The sequence below is a fragment of the Blastomyces gilchristii genome, assembly GCF_000003855.2.
Source record: "Blastomyces gilchristii SLH14081 genomic scaffold supercont1.9, whole genome shotgun sequence".
NCBI lineage: Eukaryota > Fungi > Ascomycota > Eurotiomycetes > Onygenales > Ajellomycetaceae > Blastomyces > Blastomyces gilchristii.
Window position 1 is genome coordinate 497,304 of NW_003101674.1, and position 21,843 is coordinate 519,146.

General features: G+C 33.2%; 3 protein-coding genes across 4 annotated transcripts; 2 read left to right on the forward strand and 1 right to left on the reverse strand.

Annotated features, from left to right (window-relative positions):
- The first annotated feature begins 5,932 nt into the window (after positions 1-5,932).
- Positions 5,933-8,176, forward strand: BDBG_04502. Of its 2 annotated transcripts, XM_031721697.1 has the most exons (3): positions 5,940-6,290; positions 6,367-6,620; positions 6,680-8,176. In XM_031721697.1, exon 3 carries the CDS (start codon positions 6,766-6,768, stop codon positions 7,747-7,749), a length of 984 nt encoding a protein of 327 aa, XP_031578537.1. In that variant the 5' UTR covers positions 5,940-6,290; positions 6,367-6,620; positions 6,680-6,765; the 3' UTR covers positions 7,750-8,176. The 2 variants fall into 2 exon arrangements, with proteins under 2 accessions (XP_002624638.1, XP_031578537.1); XM_002624592.2 differs by having other exon boundaries at positions 5,933-8,176.
- A 4,884-nt stretch (positions 8,177-13,060) lies between these two features.
- BDBG_17131 (uncharacterized protein) lies at positions 13,061-13,339 on the reverse strand (the record flags this gene model as incomplete). Its single annotated transcript, XM_031724917.1, has 2 exons — positions 13,061-13,162; positions 13,220-13,339. 2 exons carry the CDS (start codon positions 13,337-13,339, stop codon positions 13,061-13,063), a joined length of 222 nt encoding a protein of 73 aa, XP_031578538.1.
- Positions 13,340-21,315: 7,976 nt separating this feature from the next.
- BDBG_17132 (uncharacterized protein) lies at positions 21,316-21,687 on the forward strand (the record flags this gene model as incomplete). The annotated part of the gene is made up of 1 exon (XM_031724918.1): positions 21,316-21,687. One exon carries the CDS (start codon positions 21,316-21,318, stop codon positions 21,685-21,687), a length of 372 nt encoding a protein of 123 aa, XP_031578539.1.
- Positions 21,688-21,843: the final 156 nt, after the last annotated feature.

Genomic DNA, 21,843 nt, shown 5'->3' on the forward strand with positions numbered 1-21,843 from the left:
AAAGTGCTAAAAGAATGCTTAGATACTCTCACATATTTTAATACTTCTGATCTCACTCTCTACTCATTATGAAGAATGGAAATGCTTGTGAAACTGAGTGTAGATGAAGATGTCATTGATTCATTAATTAATCAAGATTGATATATTAATGAATGATTGAAGAATTGTGTGAAACAGAAGTTTTATTCATGAATGAAAGCATGTGAACCAGTGTTACAAATATCTGATAATATTATGAAATATCTTGATGTTCTGTTCTGAGACACTGCCATGCAACAGAAAGTGTTAGATTGATTACAGAGTGTCTGACAGAGAAATACTTCTCTTACAACATTCATCTCTGACTTCAATATCAAAATTCTAGAAGTAGATGATCAATCTTGAAAGAATTAAATGAAGATTAGCATGCTTAAAAAGATATTAACTTTCAAACTCTTACAGACTCTTGTAAGTGTAGATGAAGATCAGACTTATAAAGACTTCTGCACACAGCTCTGAACATTGAATAACTGTCTTATCAAGCTTAAGAGTATATAGAATAGTAGCAGAAGACATTACATTTCAGTCACTTATACATCTGCACTGAAGAATAACAACAATGATGCAGATGCTATGAACTGAGTAGACTTGAATATCTATGCATAAGCAAGAATCTTCACTGTTTGAACAGGCTTCTAAGTCTCTGAGATCACTTCTGAATAAGTCACTGATTAATGTTAATATGAAGTGTGCATCAACTGTAACTGATCAGAACACATTGCTTTCAACTGCTGATTAATCTATGTGCCTTCATACTCAAGAGAAAGATCAGTGCCTTCTCATTTGAAGAATGAATCAGCATCTGTTCATGTCAATCATGTTATATTGAAGAAAGATTTGAAAGATAACTATGAGAATATCTCAGTAAAACAGGGAAAAGATTAGCTTCTATTCAAATTTATAAACAGGAGCTTGAAGAGGTCAGATAATAATAATTTGAAGAGAAAATGACAATGAATGTGATTCTTGTATCTACTGTAATTGATAACATATATAATATGACAGTTATAATAGACAGTGATCTATGTCACTATGTAATAATAAAATCTTCAGTTGTAAGATATTATAATCTTCAGTGTATTCTCTTATTAAAATCCTGACTTCTCACAGAATTTGATGATTCAAAAGACATTTGTACCTGTTACATAGTGAAGTTGATCATAGATGTGAGAGAACATCAATGTGAAGATACCTATATATATAAAGTTAATAATCTTGATTATAATCTTATATTAGAACTTGTCTGACTATCTGAACAAGATATCTTGTTAAATGCTTGAAACAGAAGCTTGATATTTCCTAACAATAATAGAATTTATAAAGATGACATTTACAAGATCATGAATCTGACACAGATCTCTGTTAATGTGTATGAAATACTCTGAAAAAGAAGTCACTGACAGTAAGATTATGTAATAATCTATTCTGTCAGTCTGACTGATATTAAAAAGGCTCTAGAAAAGTTATTCTGTGTTATAATAACAGATTCTTATACAAAACTCTCTCAATAATATCATGAATATCTAGATGTCTTCTGATAAGATAATATTATGAATATACTCTTCTTATAAGATTTCAAAGTGAATCACAGTATCAAGTTAGAGAAAAAAAATGATAAGAACTCTGAACTGTTATGAGACTCTCTTTATAACATGTTCTGAGATGAACTTCTTCTTCTTTGAAAGACACTCAATAATCTGTTGAATAAAGAATTCATATGTATTAGCAACTCTTTCACTGCAGCCTCTATTCTCTTTGTAAAGAAATCAGATAAAGAACTTCAGTTCTGTGTGAATTATTGAGAATTGAATAGATTAATAAAGAAAGACTGTTATTCTTTATCTCTTATCAATGAAACTCTAGCTTGTATTGAACAAGCTCAATGATTTATAAAGTTAGATGTTATTACTGTGTTTCATAAGATCTGTATCACTGAAGAAGATGAGTGACTTACAGCATTCTGAACACAATATAATCTCTTTAAATGAGTAGTCACACTCTTTGAACTGATTAATGCTCTCAGTATATTTCAGAAGTATATTAACTGAGCCCTCTGAGACTTTCTTAATGAATTTGTATCTGCTTATCTAGATAACATTCTCATCTTCACTGATAAATTCAGAAGAGAATATCAAGAGTATGTGTAAAGAGTATTATAATAACTATAAGAAGCAGGACTATCAATTGATATTAATAAGTGTGATTTTGAAGTCAAGAGTACTAAATACTTAGGTTTCATCATAGAAGCTGGCAAGGGAATCTGAATAAACTCTGAGAAGATCACTGCTATTCTTGAATGAAAGGCTCTGTACACTGTGAAAGATGTATAAAGCTTCATCAGATTTGCTAATGTCTATCAGTGATTTATACAAAACTTCTCAGATATTGTGAGATCACTTACAGAACTTACTAAGAAAGACTCAGTATTTCAATGATCAGTGAATGCTGAAGCTGTATTTACACAGATAAAGAAGATATTTATTAATACTTCTCTACTGATAATATTTAATTCTGATTGTAAGATAGTTATTAAAGCTGATTTCTCTGACTATATGATAGAAGAAGTGATATTGTAATATAATGATGAAGATGTTTTATAATCATATATCTTCATATTTAAGAAACTGAGTTCTGCTGAATATAATTATAAGATCTGTGATAAGAAACTTCTTACAATTGTATACTGTTTAGAAGAATAGAACTCTGAACTCTGAAGTATCTCTGAATTTAAGATAGTCACAGATTATAAGAATCTCAAATACTTTATAACTATCTATAAACTCACTGAATAACAGATGTGATGATCTGAGTTCTTAAGCTGCTTTTATTTTACAATACACTATCATTCTGACAGTCAGAACTCAATGACAGATGCTCTCTCTTAATGAGAGTAAGATATGTTATTCAATGTAACAGATACTTACTAAATGAACTGAGAGCACTGACTCTTGAATCTGAAGATACTAGTTAATTAAGATGAAACAGCTTACAGCACTATACATGCTTCTCTGATTAGAACTGTTACTGATATCTTAACTTCTTCTGAACCTACATTAGATGAGCTATAACATACAGCAGCTTAAACTGATAAACTTCTTCAAGTACTTACTGAAGCAGTATGACAAGAAGCACTCTGATTTCTTCTAGAATTATATATAAGAACTGACATCTTAGAATGTTCAATCAATAATAATAATACTCTAGAATTCTGTGAATAATACTGAGTCTCTGACTCTAAATTCTTACACACTCAGATAATGCAAGAGATGCATAATTTATATATAACTGATTATTCAGGCTGTGAACAACTGTATAGAATAATCTTCTGAGAATTCTATTAATCTAAGATATTAAACAGTATCAGATGCTTTATCTGAAACTGTAACTACTGTTCTTCTATTATTTTATAAAAGAACTGTAGAAAAGATCTACTGAAATCACTTAATATTTCTGATAGAATCTGATAAGATGTAGTGATTAACTTTGCTATTAATCTATCTGAGAGTAAGAGTTATAGAAATATTCTGATCATTGTGAATTGATTGAGCAAAGATATAATATTAAAACCTTGTAGTAAAATAAATGTTAAACAAGTTATCAATGCTTTTCTATGAAGCTTATTCTATTGAATATATGAATTGCTAAGATCTATAGTATTGAATTAAAGCTGTTAATTTGTGATTACTCTCTGAACAAGAATCTGTCAAGTTCTCAAGATTATATACTGTCTGTCAACTACTTATCACTTCAAGACTGATGATGCATCAGAACAGACAATTCAGACTGTGAAGAATTATCTTCATAAGTTCTGCAACTACTCATAAGATGATTGATATAATCTTCTTCTATATATAGAGATTGCTATTAATAATTAAGATGCTGTTTCAACAGATATAAGCTCATTCTTTCTTATATATGAATATCACATGAAAGTGTTGAATCTTCTAGAGATCACATAGTTCACACTGAATCTCTGCAGTTCAATTCAAATCACTGATAATATAGTAATAAAGCTTCAAGACATCTGTGACTGAGCAGAGATCTTTATAGCAACTATGAAATAAGATTAAGAAGATTAAATTAATATCTGACAAGATTCTGCAGAGCAGTATAAGATAGAAGATCTTGTATAATTGAATCTTAAGAATATACAAATCACATGTTCATCTCATACACTAGATTACTGCTATGTCAGATATAAAGTGATAGAAGTTCTAGATAGTCATAACTACTATCTTGATACATTATCAGAGATTTATAATGTTTTTTATATAAGCTTGCTCTGCTGCACTGTCACTGATCTATTCTCTTCTCAACTGACTTCTGATTGACAGTTATCAGAGATCATAGAAGAAGACAATGAACTTGAGTGAGAGATTGAAGATATTCTCAATAGAAGACTCTGCAGCTGCAGCTGACAATATCTTGTGAAATAAGTCAGCTATAATCAATCAATCTAGACTCTGAGTTCCATGTTATCTGAAACAGTAGTTCTTGATTGATGAGAACTGCTTCTGAAAGAGAGGAACTAATATGACAGGCTGTGCCTGATCAATCATATAGACTATTCTGTTACACTTCACAGATTTCAATTGCTTCATTCTCAAATATGTACACTCTGATTCTCAGTCATTCTCAATTACTGATCCTCAGCCGCCACAAATATATACACTTCAATTCTCAGTCATTCTCAATCATCAATTCTCAGCTGCTACTAACACATATAGATTCTTCCACTCTGAAGCTTCACTGCATACATCATCATATACATGTATAAATATTCACTTCAATCACTGATTCTCACACTTTCTCTTTCTTTTCCTTCTCTAACATTTTTCTCTTTGTTATATAAGACCTATCAATAATACTGATCTATTCAGTGTAGGCCTCTTACAATAATCTATCTTTACTTTACTTTTTCTTTTCTATTCTTTTCTATCTACTTATTGAATATGTTTATCTTTAAGACTTTATTCTCTTTTTCTTTGTCATGATATTTTCAAATGATTTTAAAGTATCAGAAGGTGTTAAAATACTGTAATTTATAAAGAGTTTTTATATTCTGAGCTAGAATTTTCTGATTTTGTATATCTGAAATTGATAAATGTATAATAGTTAACTCTATAGATATTAGAAAAACTCTGAGAACTTTTAATTCTCAGATAGATATTATAGTCTCTGACTACATACATCTATAATTAAAGAATAATAATAATAATGATAAAAAGTAGAAAAAGATAAATATTGTAAAGAAGAAAATAAAGTAAAAAACAGCTTATTAAATAGTAAAACAGTAAAAAGATATAAATAAAACTATAAGAGCTACTTAATAACAAATTGAAAAAGAGCTTAAAAATGTAAGAAAAACTTAAGAATAAAAGAAAAGAAAGAATAAACTGCTATATAACAGTAATTACAGTTAAATAAAAAGAAATTCAAAAATTCAAAAATCATCTTTTTAATCAGAAAAGTAGACTTTTAATTTTATAAAAATTGATTAAATTATACTTTCAGAGCTCTGTTAGAGTGCTTATAAATTCACTATTAGAGAAATCTGATAATATTACAATTTTTACTGATTTAATAACTACTTATTTACTAAATTTACTTTCAATCAAGATTTTATATTCTGAGTGAGTTATTAAGTTAAGTAAACATTTACAGAATCAGCTGTATATTTTTATATGTAATTTTCTATATATATTTCATCATATAATATATCACCTTAAAATCTAATTGCATTGTTGAGATATTGATGAAAATATTTCATCATAGTGATGGCGAAATGGCGGGTGTTGGGTGTAAGCGGGCGTTGGTAGCCACGGCCACGTTCCTTGAAACCGTGGCCCCATGGTGCGTACTATACCCACTTTCCCTCATCAAATCGTCTGCCACCATATCAAATATTTTCTTCCCCCATATAATCCCAGAGCACCATACGCGTGGAATCAGGAAACTGTGCGCAAAGAGTATGGCTGCTATATGCGACAGTTTGACATCAACCCAGTCGTGATAGCGCTGCAATCGGTGGGTTGACAGCGGCTATTTTGGGCACCCAGGGTTGTTTCATTCTAGAACTTTGAACTTTTGTCTTTGGGACTTCTGAGTCATTCGCTCTTCTCAACAGCGACGGCATTGTAGTCAGGGCCTCCATCACCACTTTCCGAGAATTCCTCCTCCAGCAGCAGGAAGACTGTTATGACTGGAGTTCTTACCAAGGCTTAGCATTGACCGCCGTCTCTGGGGATCTGGTATGAAACCATCGTCTCCGTCATCAATGATGTCTTCGCCGTTCCCTCGGCACTTGCAAGGGCTTATCTCCGTCAGGCTCCCTGTTCTCCCCCGGCATTAGTGATTAACACATTTTAAACGCCGCATGTAAAGATTTCGTCTTGGTCTACCGCCTAACCCAAGTGGTAAGTTTTAGTAAGGCTGTCATGCGCTTGTGGCTGCTTATTATCTAGTCAACTCCAAAGAGCGAAACATCGGATGGTTTGAATGAGCCGACAACACCATTGAATCCCCCAACTATTCGATGTTGTCGATAATACTTAGATCTCCCAGCTAGCTTAAACCCATTCGTAAGATATATAAATACCCATGAATAGCTTCATTATATTAAAAAAAAGACCCTCTAAAGAAAGCGATAAACTCAATCTCAACCTCAACCTCTATCATTTACCACCTCAAGCTCAAACCTCAATCGAACACCACGTCTAGCTCACCATGGGGTTCATGGCGGCCTTTTTGTACTCCCAACTTTTTGTCACTCCGAAATATCCAACCGCATCTTTCGCCAACCAGACCATTGTCATCACTGGTTCTAATACCGGGCTCGGGCTCGAAGCAGCACGACACTTCGCCCGCCTCAATGCGAAAAAGATAATCATTGCCGTCCGCAATGTCGCTGCAGGAGAGAAAGCCAAAGAGTTGATCGAGACGTCATCCGGTAGAGCCAACATATGCGAAGTCTGGGAACTTGACCTTGCATCCTACGCCTCGATCAAAGCATTTGCACAACGAGCATCGACAGAATTGCCCCGTATCGATGTTCTGCTTGAAAATGCAGGTATAGCAACTCATAACTACGACACTGCAGAAGGCCACGAGCGCACTATTACCATCAACGTGATCGGCACTTTCCTATTAGGCCTACTCCTCCTTCCGAAGCTCAAAGAGTCCGCGACGCAGACATCCCCCATGAAACCCCGCTGGTGCATAGTGACGAGCGAGGTTCATGTGCCAGCAGAATTTCCAGAATGGAAAAGCCCGAATACGTTTGAAAAACTGGGCGATACGAAGACACTCAACAAGAAAGAACGATTCGAGGTATCAAAACTGCTGGAGATTCTTGTAGTGCGTGAAATCGCACCGAAACTTGCTGATTCAGGGGTCATCCTCAACTTGATAAACCCCGGATTTTGTCAATCGGGGCTGATGCGTGAATTTCATTGGCTTGTGTTAGTTATCAAGACAATGCTAACGCACATAATGGTGCGCACGACTGAGGTTGGTAGTCGGACTCTGGTGGCTGCTGCGGCTGAGGGAGACGAAAGCCATGGTACATACATGGTGGATGGGAAGGTGAGCAATAGGCACCTATCAGCATTCGTTAAGAGTGAAGACGGGAAAATTGCGGGGAAAAAAGTGTGGGAGGAGTTGAAAGCAATTCTGGAAAATATTGTGCCCGGGGTTTCGGGGAAGCTGTGAGGGTAGCGTTGGTTTTGTGCATTCTCGATTGTTTTGTCTCCTTGGTTGGTCTTTTGTATCTTCAGCTTTTTGTATCCTTGTTTTTTGTATCTTTAGTGAAAGCGCTTTCAGTACCTAGAATTAATTGCTATGTCTCCCAGCTTCTACTACCTCTTGTTAATGATCATGTTCAAGAAAATTAATACATGTAACTTAATCCAATAATTGAGGACTCTGGCGTAACGGAGACTGACAGAGCGGCAGCCTTCCCACTCGAACGAACTTAGGCCTCCGAGAGAGGATTCAATCCTGGTTAAGTAAACTCAGGAGCGAGCAGCGGTCATGTTGGACCTTGCGGGATGTCTGAAAAGGAGTCCGATCTCCTTCATTGTTGCTTTATCAATCAGAATACAAATGAACAAAACAAGAAAAACTTCCTTGTCATTCTACCTAACGTTGACCAGTCATGTGATTTTTCAAACCCTAGGGATGATTTTCCAAGCTGGATATATGAACCAAGAGCAGGAAAAGTAATAATAACTGAAGAGGTTCTTCATACATACATAGTAGCAGCTGCGAAATCAAATTCTCATTGCCGTCTTAGAGTAATTTAACTTGTACAATGTATAGGGTTAACCGTGCCATGCTTACTCACTCTCTCTAGTGAGTGCGCCACAGTGTACAGAAAACCACACTGTACAGAAAATATTTTGAATATAGTGATCTTCAAAAATTAATTAATAATCATCATCACATCTATCTATAACATAAAGATTATCTATATACTCATTAGAAGGTGTAGAATTCACTGTAGATTAAGATTCTATAGAATTATCTTATTATAATTAAGTAACTGTAGATTTTATAGATTTGATTTCAATTAACTGAAGATTCTTATTAAACATCTTTTTCATCTTATCTGCTCTACAGATTATAATCTTGCAATTGGCATTCTTAATAATGAGAACTTCATCTACTTACTCTTGGAGGATAACGTTGTTGTGTTGTGTTGTAATCTAACTACGCGAGTTACACTAAATGGATAGGTTGGGGTGGCACGTGACTAGGGTAGGTGTAGTAATCACCAACACCCCCCCTTGCTACACCATGGCCTATAATAAGCCGCCACCCGGGGCCTCCCTCATCCTCAAATCTTTCAAAAATGCAATAATAATTAATTACATGAATCGGACCCTGATTTCCTCATTAGGAAAGGTGTCTGTACAGCAATAACCATAAAAATCAAGAAATACATGCAAAATCCATTGATTCACTGTATCATTATTATCATTCAATCATTCCTTTCTGATCTCTTTCAAACCAATCCTTTTGATAAAATCTTCAAACACAGGCTTCGCCAGTGGCTTGGTGAGCCCATCAGCTATGTTTGCTGTAGAATCAACATGTTTCATCATGATTTCCCCTTTTTCAATCAAATTGTGAAGAATATGATATCTGATCTCAATGTGGTGCGATCTTCGCATTAAGAATTCCCCCTTTGCTAGATCAATTGCTCTCTTATTGTCAACTCATAGATGTGAGCATATTTTCACTTTTCCATCATTCATCAACTCAGCATCATATAACATATCATTCAACCAGATTATCTCACAAGCTGTCTCACTAGCTGCAATATATTCAGCTTCTGTGATTGATTTGATGATAGATGTCTGTCTCTGTGACTGTCATGAGATCAGTGACCCATTAATCAATATAACATAGCTGGTAGTCAATTTGTATTGAGGATCCGCCCCCGTCCAGTCTGAATCACAGTATGCCACAGAACTCAGGTCCACATCACCGATCTCCTTTCTGTATAATATGCCATGGTTTTTCATCTTCTTGACATAACATAGGACATGCTTCAACACTGCCCAACATGCCTTGTGTGGATGCGAGTTAAAACGCGAGAGATAGTTGACTGTGAATGCCAGATCTGGCCGGCTGCTTGAGACCAAATATTGCAATGATCTCAATCCTTGACAATATCTCATAGCTGTAAAGTCATCATCCAATCCCCCCTCCTCATCAGGTGAGAATTCCAGTCATATGCCGGCTGTCATCGGGGTGCCAGCTGGATTTATCTTATTCATGCCAAAATCTTCAAGGATCTCCTCAATATAATGGCTCTGTGTAATCACTAGATCATCATTCCTCTGGCATTTGATCTTCATTCTAAGATATAGCTTGGTCTCTTCAACATTCTTTGTCTCAAATCTCTTTACAATCTCTCTCAATACTCAGTCTAATTGCTGTTCTTGAGATCCTGTCACCTGACAATCATCAACATGCAATGTCAGATAGATCTTGCAAACAGAGTGATATAGAAATCTGCCATCATAAGATAATATCTTAAATCTCAATGTAGTCAGATGCTCTGTTATGAGGAAATATCATATTCTTACAGCTTGTTTCATTTCATATAGACTCTGGCAGAGTAATCTCATCAAGCTCTCCCTGTCATGCTTAACACCTGTGAGCAGTTGCATATAGATCATCTTGTTCTGTGATAGTATATCATTCAAAAACATGAATACATAGTCAATTGATTTGATCTTTCATTCTTTGACAGTTGATATAGTGAATAGACTGCACAATGTAGGCCCTGATACCACTGCAGCATACAATCTCATATAATGAATACCCTGCTGTTGTAAGAACTCTCTAACCACTCAGCAAGCTCTAAAGCAGATGATTTCTCTCTTATTATTGAATTTCCAATTATATACTCATTTATCTGTAAGAATATTCATTTCTGAGGCCTTCTCAACAACAATATATGTCTTCTTCTGTTCAAATATCTTAATCTTCTTTTTCATTGCTTCATATCAATAGTTCCAGTCTGGGCTTCTCTTGACTTCCGCCAGTGTAGTTGATCAGTCTGTCAGAACACTTAGAACAGAATCATTCTCATTAACAGAGTCTTTGAACTCTTCATTCATGACAAGCTGTGTCTCATCATCTAGAAGATAGATTGAATCAATTGCTCTCTCTAAGTTCTCATTAACAATTATCTTCAAAACATCTGACTTTTTCTTTATAAGTCTTCTTAGAAGGCAGTGTTGTCATCCCTCTCTGACATTCAGAATGTCCAATTCATTAGATAATTCATTGAATTCCCTCACTGTATTTACAGGTGTATTTGCACTCATGTCAAGAGCTTCATCAAATATGACATCTCATGCAATCTCAAGACAATGTGCAACAGGATTCCACACATGATATTGATGTAATTCTTGGTATTCAATCAGCTGTCATTCCCTGCTGTCAGTTCTATCCATGAGCTTATTCAACACTTTCAAATCCTTCTTGTAGACCTTGCACCCTCATCTCTGTATTCAATGAACAGAAGGTTGCACCTCAGTCCATGCTTTAAAAGGTGTAAGTGATGTTCCTTCCTTACATTCAAATATCTTCATTGATGTTGAGAATGTGTTGATCATCATGACTGCAGCTTGCATTGCCTCATCCCAGAGCTCTTTCATCAGCTCACTATTAAATAGCAAGCTTCTTGTCTTCTCTGCAACTATTTGATTCGCGCGTTTCACTAGGTCATTTGATTGTGATGTATCAGATATAGTCATTTCATATGCTATTTCTTTGCTCTGGCAGTAGGTCTTAAGTTCTTGACTTTTGAACTCTTCTTCATCATCTCAGTGTAGGATTCCAATTCAGTGTTGAGTAGTGGCCTCAATTCCATTAATAAAGGTCATCAAACATGCAGTGATCTCACTCTTTGACATCATAAGAATAATTCATCTGTAGCATGTAGCATCATCTGTAATGCTCATTCAATAATTAGCTTTCTCTTGAGTAGGGAGGTTGGCTTCATCATATAGTGTGTAGCTGTCACCTGCAAGGTCTACAAAGAATCTCATCACAGGTTTGATAGTTCTTGTCATTGATGTAAATATTGAACATGTCATTTTTGCCTGTACACAGGTCTTGCAGAATGATAAAACTCTGTCACTCTTTATTCTCATTTCTAGTCATGGATCTGCCGCCATTTTTGTGATATTCACAGAATTCAGATGTCCTAGCTTTTGATATCATTGCATCATTGTAAGTTCTATAACCTTTGTGTCATTCCTTTCAGATAGTGTCAATATTGTGTCATCTTTCACCTGTAACATGTTCACAGGTTCAAAATCATCATTAAGTATAGCAAACTGAATCAAGTCTCTATATGTAATCAGCCTTTTCATCTCATAGATATCATTCTCATTTAATCTTACTGTAAATGAGAATATGCAGCCAGGAGATATAATCAACATAGCATGATTATTCTCATATGTCAACTGCTTATAGGTATAACCCTGATGTACAAGCTTACTCATACTCATGAGATTCACTTCTAACTTTGAGACATAGCAGACATCATTTAACAGCATATTCACTTCTTTCACTGAAATCTTTGTATCTTCTATAGCTGCAGCAGAGATCACTGTTTCATCTGTCATTTTCAACATCACTTTCACCTTCTGAGGTTTTGCCACAACAAGATTCCTGTGAGGTGTGGCATGAGTGTCTGATTCAGAGTCTAGAATCCAGGTATCTTTTCCTGTCTGACCACTCACATAGGCCTTTTCTTTGATGCAAAATACTTACTTCATGACATTGTGAACAGGAGCAGCACCTGTATTCTTCACATCCTTGTCTTTATTCTTGTTTCTATTTATATTGGAGTTCAAAGAATGTTTCTCAGAGTATTTCTTTCAACAGTCAGTCTGAATATGACTAATCTTTTGACAATGATAGCAGGTCTTCGCATCATTACCTCTACATTCAGGTTTGAATTCAGTGTTCTTATCCTTGTCATTGTCTTTGTCCTTGCCTTTCTTATCCTTGTCTTGAGTGTTATTCGCGGGATTTTTTGTGGATTCAGTACTACTATTTTCCACAGTAGAAAGGCATAGAAGTATGTTACAGTATAACCTCATGAAGTCTTCTTCTAAAGGTCTTGAATTATTCTTATCAATCTGGTTCATTCTATTCTTTATGAAGAATGCTCAATCTCTATTGACTCCTGTCAGCAGTCTGTTGAAAAACATGACATTCAGAATCTCATATTCTAGACAGATATAATCAGTTCTTATAATAATCAGACATTCAATGAAAGCGTGATCTGAGCCTTTTAACTTAGCAGTCATGCTAATCAGTTCCTCAAACAGACAGGTTCTGTGAACAGCAGGTCTCTCAGAAAAGTTATTCTCTATAATAGTTCATAGAGCATAAGCAGACAACTTGAATTTCTTGAGTATAGTGAAATGAGTCTTGATCTGCAGAGAATTGCAGATCACATGTAATTGTATAATCAAAGATTGCATTCTTTTCAGAAACATTGCATGTTCATGATGACATTCTTATCAAGATCATTATCTTCAAGAATATCATCAGTTTCAGACTGTTCTGCAGTCAAAAGAATTTCCTCTCTCTACATTGAGTAGTTAATGAATCCAGTGAGAACTATTAATCTTTTGATAAGTCTTACTTGACTTCTGAATTCTTCAAGAACTTTTATTATAACAGATATCTTCTCTTTCTGTTGAAGATATTCTGTCAGGTCTGCTCTCATCTCATCATCTGCAGGGTCACCTCTACTGATCTTCATTCACTCAATCTCATGCTGAAGTCTTGCAATTTCTAGTCTCATGTGAGTCTTCTTACTCACTGAGCTATTGTCATTTCAGTCACTTAGGCCTCCTGCATTGTCTGACATCTCACTGATGCCTTCAACCAGGTCTTCATATTCATTGTTAAACTCATCAGATCATTCTTTCACAATCATGTCATTCAGCTCAAACACTCCAGAAGCTGTCTTTCAATTTATTATTGACATTGACAGTGATCTGTGATCTTGCATTTGCTGCTCTGACATTTTCTCATTTTTTCATCTTGAAGGCACATATTCTTTTGTTAAGTCAGGCGTCCTCTCAGATCTTAGATTAACCATGGGTTCAATCACTCAATAAATCATCTAGGCACACTTGTAATGACGCGTGGAGATGTCAATTGCACATTATTTTGCAGCTTTTCATTGTGTAGAGAGCTTTATAACCTCTTGAAGAATAACATTGTTGTGTTGTGTTGTAATCTAACTACGCGAGTTACACTAAATGAATAGGTTGAGGTGGCACGTGACTAGAGTAGGTGTAGTAATCACCAACACTTACATCTGTCTGTGAGAGAATTTAATAATCTGATGTCTATTTACTTAATAATGATCTGCAAGTTCACTCTCATAGTGTGTATTCAATTCTGTCTGAATTATGCTACTTTTGAAGATCTTGTTCAATTATCTTGTAAAATCAGATGTAAGAATATTCTTCATATCTTCTAAGAAGATTATAATCTACTGTTCATGTTCTTCTTCTTCTTCTTGAAATTCAATCTCATCAAAGTTGTAGATATCACAGTGAAAAAAATAATATTAATTGAAGACAGCTTCATATCAATCAAATCAGTTAATAATGAAGCTTATATTCTCATAAGATATCTGCTTTAAATTCATGAGCTTTTACTTGATCTGTTTATAATCTGACAGATGTTTAATGAATTAATATACTTATATCTTGTTTACTGTGTGAGGTACAGTCTCTGAATCTATATGATACTATCTCAACATGCAGTTCACAGTGACTTTGATATACTTGATAATAAGCAGGTAAAAATTAATATTTAACTGATGAATTTATATTTTAATTATCTCTTTCTGACTGTCATTCAATACTCTATTCAGTGAAATTCTTATAGTTCTTAATTTCTTCTCATTGATTCTCTTATATAAGATAATATATAAGACTTTGAATTCTTACAACAGAGATGTGATTTTTAATTTTAAATTGCTTTTTATATATTAACAGCTAGACTGACCGTGTGACCGTGTCTGAGATCAGAACCAGAATTTTTGATAGTTTTATTATCAATTTGACTGATCTCATTACACAGTTTTAATATTAAATAGTAGTCTCATACTGTCTCAGTGAGACTTACTGTCTACTCTTGTCACATTTTTCAAATGAGATTGTGGCGGGTTGCGCCTGATTAATTATATAGACTATTCTGTTACACTTCACAGATTTCTACCGTTCTGATTCTCAGTCGCTGATTCTGAGTCAAAAATCTACAGAATTTCTATTCTTTCACTCTGAAGCTTCACTGTGTACATCATCACATACATGTATAAATATTCACTTTAATCACTGATTTTCACACTTTCTCTTTCTTTTCTTCTCTAATGTTTTTCTCTTTCTTATATAAGATCTATATATTATACTGATCTATTCAGTGTAGGTCTCTTATACTAGAAAAATATTCATCATCTTCTTATTAGAAATGATTATTCATATATCATCTTCTTATTAGAAATGATTATTTATCAAGAAGATATTTGAATATGTAACAATATATAAGAAAGAGAAACATAGTTAAGCAGACACTGAGTTCTCAGATAGAAGCTTACTTATCAGTTACTCTGACTCTGTAATAAGATCTTATAAGAGAATATCAGTGAAAGATCTGAGAGTTCTGACATCTCAGATATATAAGATATTCATATAATTACACTTCTTTAGATACTACAGATATCTCATATCTGATAAATAACATAATCATGTCTAATGATAATATGAGAGAACTCTCAAACATAAGTATAGAAGTGATATTACAGTGATTCTAAGCAATGTTGAAATTACAACAGTAACAGATAGCTGATATGCATATAACTTAATAACTTCAATATAAGAAAATTTAATAATTAACTCAACAAGAAACTCATACAATTTCAACATCTACAGAATCAAATATAAAAGCACTGAAAGAATACTTAGATACTCTTACATATTTCAATACTTCTGATCTCACTCTCTACTCATTATGAAGAATGAAAATACTTGTAAAACTAAGTATAGATGAAGATATCATCAGTTTATTAATCAATCAAGATTGATATATCAATGAATAATTAAAGAATTGCATGAAACAGAAGTTTCATTCATGAATAAAAGCATGTAAATCAGTGTTGTGAATGCCTGACAATATCATTAAATATCTTAATATTCTGTTTCAAGATACTGCTATGCAACAGAAAGCATTAGATTGATTACAGAGTGTTTAACAGAGAAATACTTCTCTCACAACATTCATTCCTGACTTTGATATCAAGATTCTAGAAGTAGATGATCAATCTTGAGAGAATTGAATGAAGATTAGTATACTCAAGAAGACATTAACTTTTAAACTCTTACAGACTCTTGTAAGTGTAGATAAAGATCAGACTTATGAAGATTTCTGTATACAACTCTAAACATTGAATAATCATCTTATTAAGCTTAAAAGTATATAGAACAGTAATAGAAGATGTTACATTTATACATCTGTGCTGAGAAATAACTCAGTCACTCATACACCTGTGTCAAGAAATAACAACAATAATGCAGATGCTATGAACTGAGTAGACTCAAATGTCTACATATAAGCAAGAGTCTTCACTGTTTAAACAGGCTTCTAAGTTCCTGGGATCACCCCTGAAGAAGTCACTGATTGATATCAATGAGAAGTATACATCAACTGTAACTGATTAAAATATATTACTTTTAACTGCTGATCAGTCTATATATCTTCTCATTTAAAAGAAAGATCAATGCTGGCAGTTCATATCAATCATGTTATATTAGAGAAAGATTTAGAAGATAACTATAAGAATACTCTAATGAAACAGGAAAAAGATTAGCTTCTGTTCAAATTTATAAGCAGAAGCTTGAAGAGATCAGATAATAATAATTTAAAGAGAAAATAACAATGAATGTGATTCTTGTATCTACTATAATAGATAACATGTATAATATAAAAGCTATGATAGACAGTGATCTATGCTATTATACAATGATTAAATCTTTAGTTATAAGATATTATAATCTTCAGCATATTCTCTTATCAAAACCTCAACTTCTTACAGAATTTGATAATTCAAAGAACATTTATACTTATTACATGATAAAACTAGACATAGATATCAGAGAATATCAACACAAAGATATCTATACATATAAAGTTAATAATCTTGATTATAATCTTATATTAGAACTTATCTAGCTATCTAAATAAGACATCTTACTGAACACTTAGAACAGAAGCTTAATATTCTCTAATAATAATAGAATTTATAAAGATAATATTTATAAAATTATGAATCTGACACAGATCTCTATCAATATGTATGAAATACTCTGAAAAAGAAGTCACTGACAGAATCACTGATAAGATCACTGATAGCAGAATTATATAGTAATCTACTTCATCAGTCTGACTGATATTAAAAAGACTCTAGAAAAGTTATTCTATATTATAATAACAGATTCTCATATAAAACTTTCTCAATAATATTATGAATATCTAGATATCTTCTGATAAGATAATATTATAAATATATCTCTCTTACAAGACTCAGAAGTGAATCACAGTATTAAGTTAGAAAAGAAAAATGATAAAGACTCTGAATTATTATATAACTCTCTTTATAACATGTTCTGAGATAAACTTCTTCTTCTTTAAAAGACACTTAATAATCTGTTAAATAAAGAATTTATATATATTAGTAACTCTTTCACTGCAGCCTCTATTCTCTTTGCAAAGAAATCATATAAAGAACTCTGATTCTGCATGAACTATTGAGAACTGAATAGATTAATAAAGAAGAATCATTATTCTTTATCTCTTATCAATGAAACTCTAGCTTGTATTAAATAAGCTTAATAATTTATAAAGTTAGATGTCATTACTGTGTTTCATAAGATTTACATCACTGAAGAAGATGAGTGACTTACAGTATTTCAAATATAATATAATCTCTTTAAATAAGTAGTCACACTCTTTGAACTGGCTAACACTCTCAGTATATTTCAGAAGTATATTAACTGAGCACTCTGAGATTTTCTTGATGAATTTGTATCTGTATATCTTTATAACATTCTCATCTTCACTGATAAGTTTAAGAAAGAATATCAAGAATATGTATAAAAGATATTACAATAACTACAGAAAGCAGAACTACTGATAAATATAGATAAATATAATTTTAAGATTAAAAGTACAAAATATCTAGACTTTATTATAGAAGCTGATAAGAAAATCTGAATGAATTCTGAGAAGATCTTCACTATTCTTAAATAAGAGATCTTATACACTGTGAAAGATGTACAAAGCTTTATCAGATTTACTAACTTCTATCAGTAATTTATATAGAACTTCTCAGATATTACAAGATCACTTACAGAACTCACTAAGAAAGACTCAGTATTTCAATAATCAGTGAACACTGAAGCTGTATTTATATAAATAAAGAAGATATTTATTAATACTTCTCTATTGATAATATTCAATTCTGATTATGAAATAGTTGTTAAAGCTGATTTCTCTGACTATATTATAGAAGAAGCTATATTACAATATGATAATAAAGATATCTTATAATTATATATCTTCATATCTAAAAAACTAAGTCTCACTGAATACAATTATAAGATCTATAACAAGAAACTTCTCATAATTATACACTATCTGAAAGAATGAGACTCTGAACTCTGAAGTATCTCTGAATTTGAGATAATCATAGATTATAAGAATTTCAAGTACTTCACTACTATCTATAAACTCACTGAATAACAGATGTGATAATCTGAGTTCTTAAGCTACTTTCATTTTACAATATACTATCATTCTGACAGTTAGAACTTAATAATAGATACTCTCTTATAATAAGAGTAAGATATGCCTTTTAATATAATAGACACTTATTGAATGAACTGAGAACACTGACTCTTAGATCTGAAGATATTGATTAATCAAGATGAAACAGCTTATAGCACTATACATACTTCTCTGATTAGAACTACTACTAATATCTCAACTTCTTCTGAATCTATATTAGATGAACTATAATATACAGTAGCTCAAACTGATAAACTTCTTCAAGCACTTATTAAAATAGTATAATAAGAAGTACTCTGATTTTCTTCAGAACTATATATAAGAACTGATATCTCAGAATATTTAATTGATAATAATAACACTTTATAATTCTATAAATAATGCTGAGTCTCTCACTCTGAACTCTTACACACTCAGATAATACAAGAGATGCATGACTCTTATATAATTAGTTATTCAGGTCATGAATAACTGTATTAAATAATCTCTTAAGAGTTCTACTGATCTGAGATATTAAACAGTATCAGATATTTCATCTGAAACTGTAACTATTATTTCTTCATCATCTTATAAAAGAATTATAGAAAAAATCTGCTGAAACTACTTGATATCTCTGATAGAATCTGATAAGATATAATAATTAACTTCACTATTAATCTTTCTAAGAGTAAGAACTGTAGAAATATTCTGATTATTATGAATTAATTAAGTAAGAGTATAATATTGAAACTCTGTAATAAGATAGATACTGAACAAGTCACTGAAGCTTTTCTAAGAAGTCTATTTTATCAGATATATAAATTACTGAGATCTATAGTATCAGATCAGAATTATTAATTCATAAGCACTCTCTGAATAAGAATCTGTTAAGTTCTTAAGATTATATATTATTTGTTAACTATCTATCACTCTGAGACTGATAATGCATCAGAATGAATAATTCAGACTATAAAGAATTATCTTTATAAGTTCTGTAACTACTTATAAGATAATTAATATAATCTTCTTCTATATACTGAAATTACTATTAATGACTGAGATGCTATTTTAACAGATGTAAGTCTGTTCTTTCTTACACATAGATATTATATAAAGATATTGAATCTTCTAAAGATTACACACTTTATATTAAATCTCTACAGTTTAATTCAGATCACTGATAATATAGTGATAAAGCTTTAAAATATCTATGACTGAGCAGAAGCCTTTATAATAAGTATTAAACAGAATTAAGAAAACTGAACTAATGTTTATCAAGATCTCACTGAGTAATACAAGATAGAAGATCTGATATAATTGAATCTTAAGAGTATATAAATCACATACTCATCTCATACACTGAATTATTACTATATTAAATATAAAGTGATAGAAGTTCTAGACAGTTATAATTACTATTTTAATATATTATCAGAGATTTATAATATCTTTTATACAAGCTTGTTTCACTATATTATCACTGATCTGTTCTCTTCTTCACTGACTTTCAATTAACAGTTATCAGAGATTATAGAAGAAGATAATAAACTTAAGTAAGAGATTAAAGATATTCTTGATAAGAGATCTCACAGTTATAACTAATAATATCTTATGAAATAGATCAGCTATAATCACCTGATCTGAACTCTGAGCTCTGTGTTATCTGAGATAGTAGCTTTTAACTGATGAGAATTATATGCCTGCAATTCTATATCACTTCTGAAAAGAAGAAATTAATGTGACAGACTGTGCTTAATTAATTATATAGACTATTTCATTACACTTCACAGATTTCTACTATTCTGATTCTCAGTTGTTAATTCTCAGCTGAAAATCTACAGAATTTCTATTCTTTTATTCTGAAGCTTCACTGCATACATTACTGTGTATGTGTATAAATATTCATTTTAATTATTAATTCTCATACTTTCTCTTTCTTTTCTTCTCTAATGTTTTTCTCTTTGTTATATAAGATCTATATATTATACTGATCTATTCAGTATAGATCTCTTACAGAGATCATGATTTTCACTTCTTAATTTAAATTATTTTTATTACTTTAAATGACTTTAAATCTTATTTAAGCATTATTAAAAAGCATTACTTTTTAAAAAATTAAAAATAGTCTAAAAAAAAACCTTAAAATGTCTAAAAATAGTAACTTTATATCAAGAATGAGACTAAATGAGATCAAATGAGATCACTTTCTCATTTTTTTCAAGTCATGATTTCATTTTGAGATTTGATATATAGTCACTTTGCATGTTTTTTTAATGACTAGTCCCAGCAGGATTCACGCCAAGAAATGTATGAGACCAGATCAACTGGGATCAAATGTGAAATTCATGGTCCCGGCGGCCAGTCTATCAACAGCTCTTTACAACTGCTTCTCAGTGTAATTAGAAGATTTAGACATGATTATAATTAATGATGATTATTTGAAGATGAAGAATGAAGATATTGATAATATTTTCTGTACAGTGTGGTTTTCCATACACTGTGGCGCACTCACTAGAGAGAGTGAGTAAGCATGGCACGGTTAATAACCTGAAATTACTGTTGACACAACCCTAATCCCTGCATAACCTTGACATGCATCCCCTTTTCCCCGCAGCTTCGTAAAGCAGCGCTAAAAAGAAACATGACCGGATCTGTACGGAGTACATTGAGGGCCGCGAGAAGGCCAGCCTCGTTCAACCTACACTTTACATGCTATTTAGGACAATGACATTCTAGCAACCACGCCGCGTCAGACATTGGCAGAAAACGACAAAAATGTCCAGCAGGGCACCGAAGATGGCGAGGCAGTCGGTACTGCAGTGCCAGCCACCGTCGAAGAAGAGACCCCATCGCGTTCTAAACTCCGAACCCTCATGATTACCATCGCGTTATATATGGGTCATGTTCATCACCGCACTAGACCAGACAGTCGTTGCGACCGCAATACCCACCATCACCCACGACCTGCACTCCGCAGCGGGCTACACATGGATCGGCGGCGCCTACTTGCTCGCGAGCGCGTCGTGCGGAACCATATGGGTCAAATGTAGCGACATCTGGGGCCGAAAACCCCTCATCCTCGTCGCAGTGTTTGTGTTTGCTGTGGCGAGCCTTAGAGCTGTCCTGAGCATCGACATGCCTATGCTCATCGCTGCACGGGCGCTGCTGGGAGTTGGATCTGGAGGGCTCATGCAGCTTGTTGCTGTGGCAATTGCTGATATGTTCAGCTTGCGCGATAGGTCCTTTTACTTTGGCATCATGGGCGCTGTCTAGGCCATTGCTGGCGGTGCCGGCCCGCTGATTGGAGGTGCCTTTGCCGAGTATGTGACTTGGCGCTGGTGCTTTTGGATCAATCTCCCTGTTTGCGGACTTGCAGAACTGTTACTCTTCTTGTTTCTGGACCTTCACAACCCACGAACTCCGCTACGG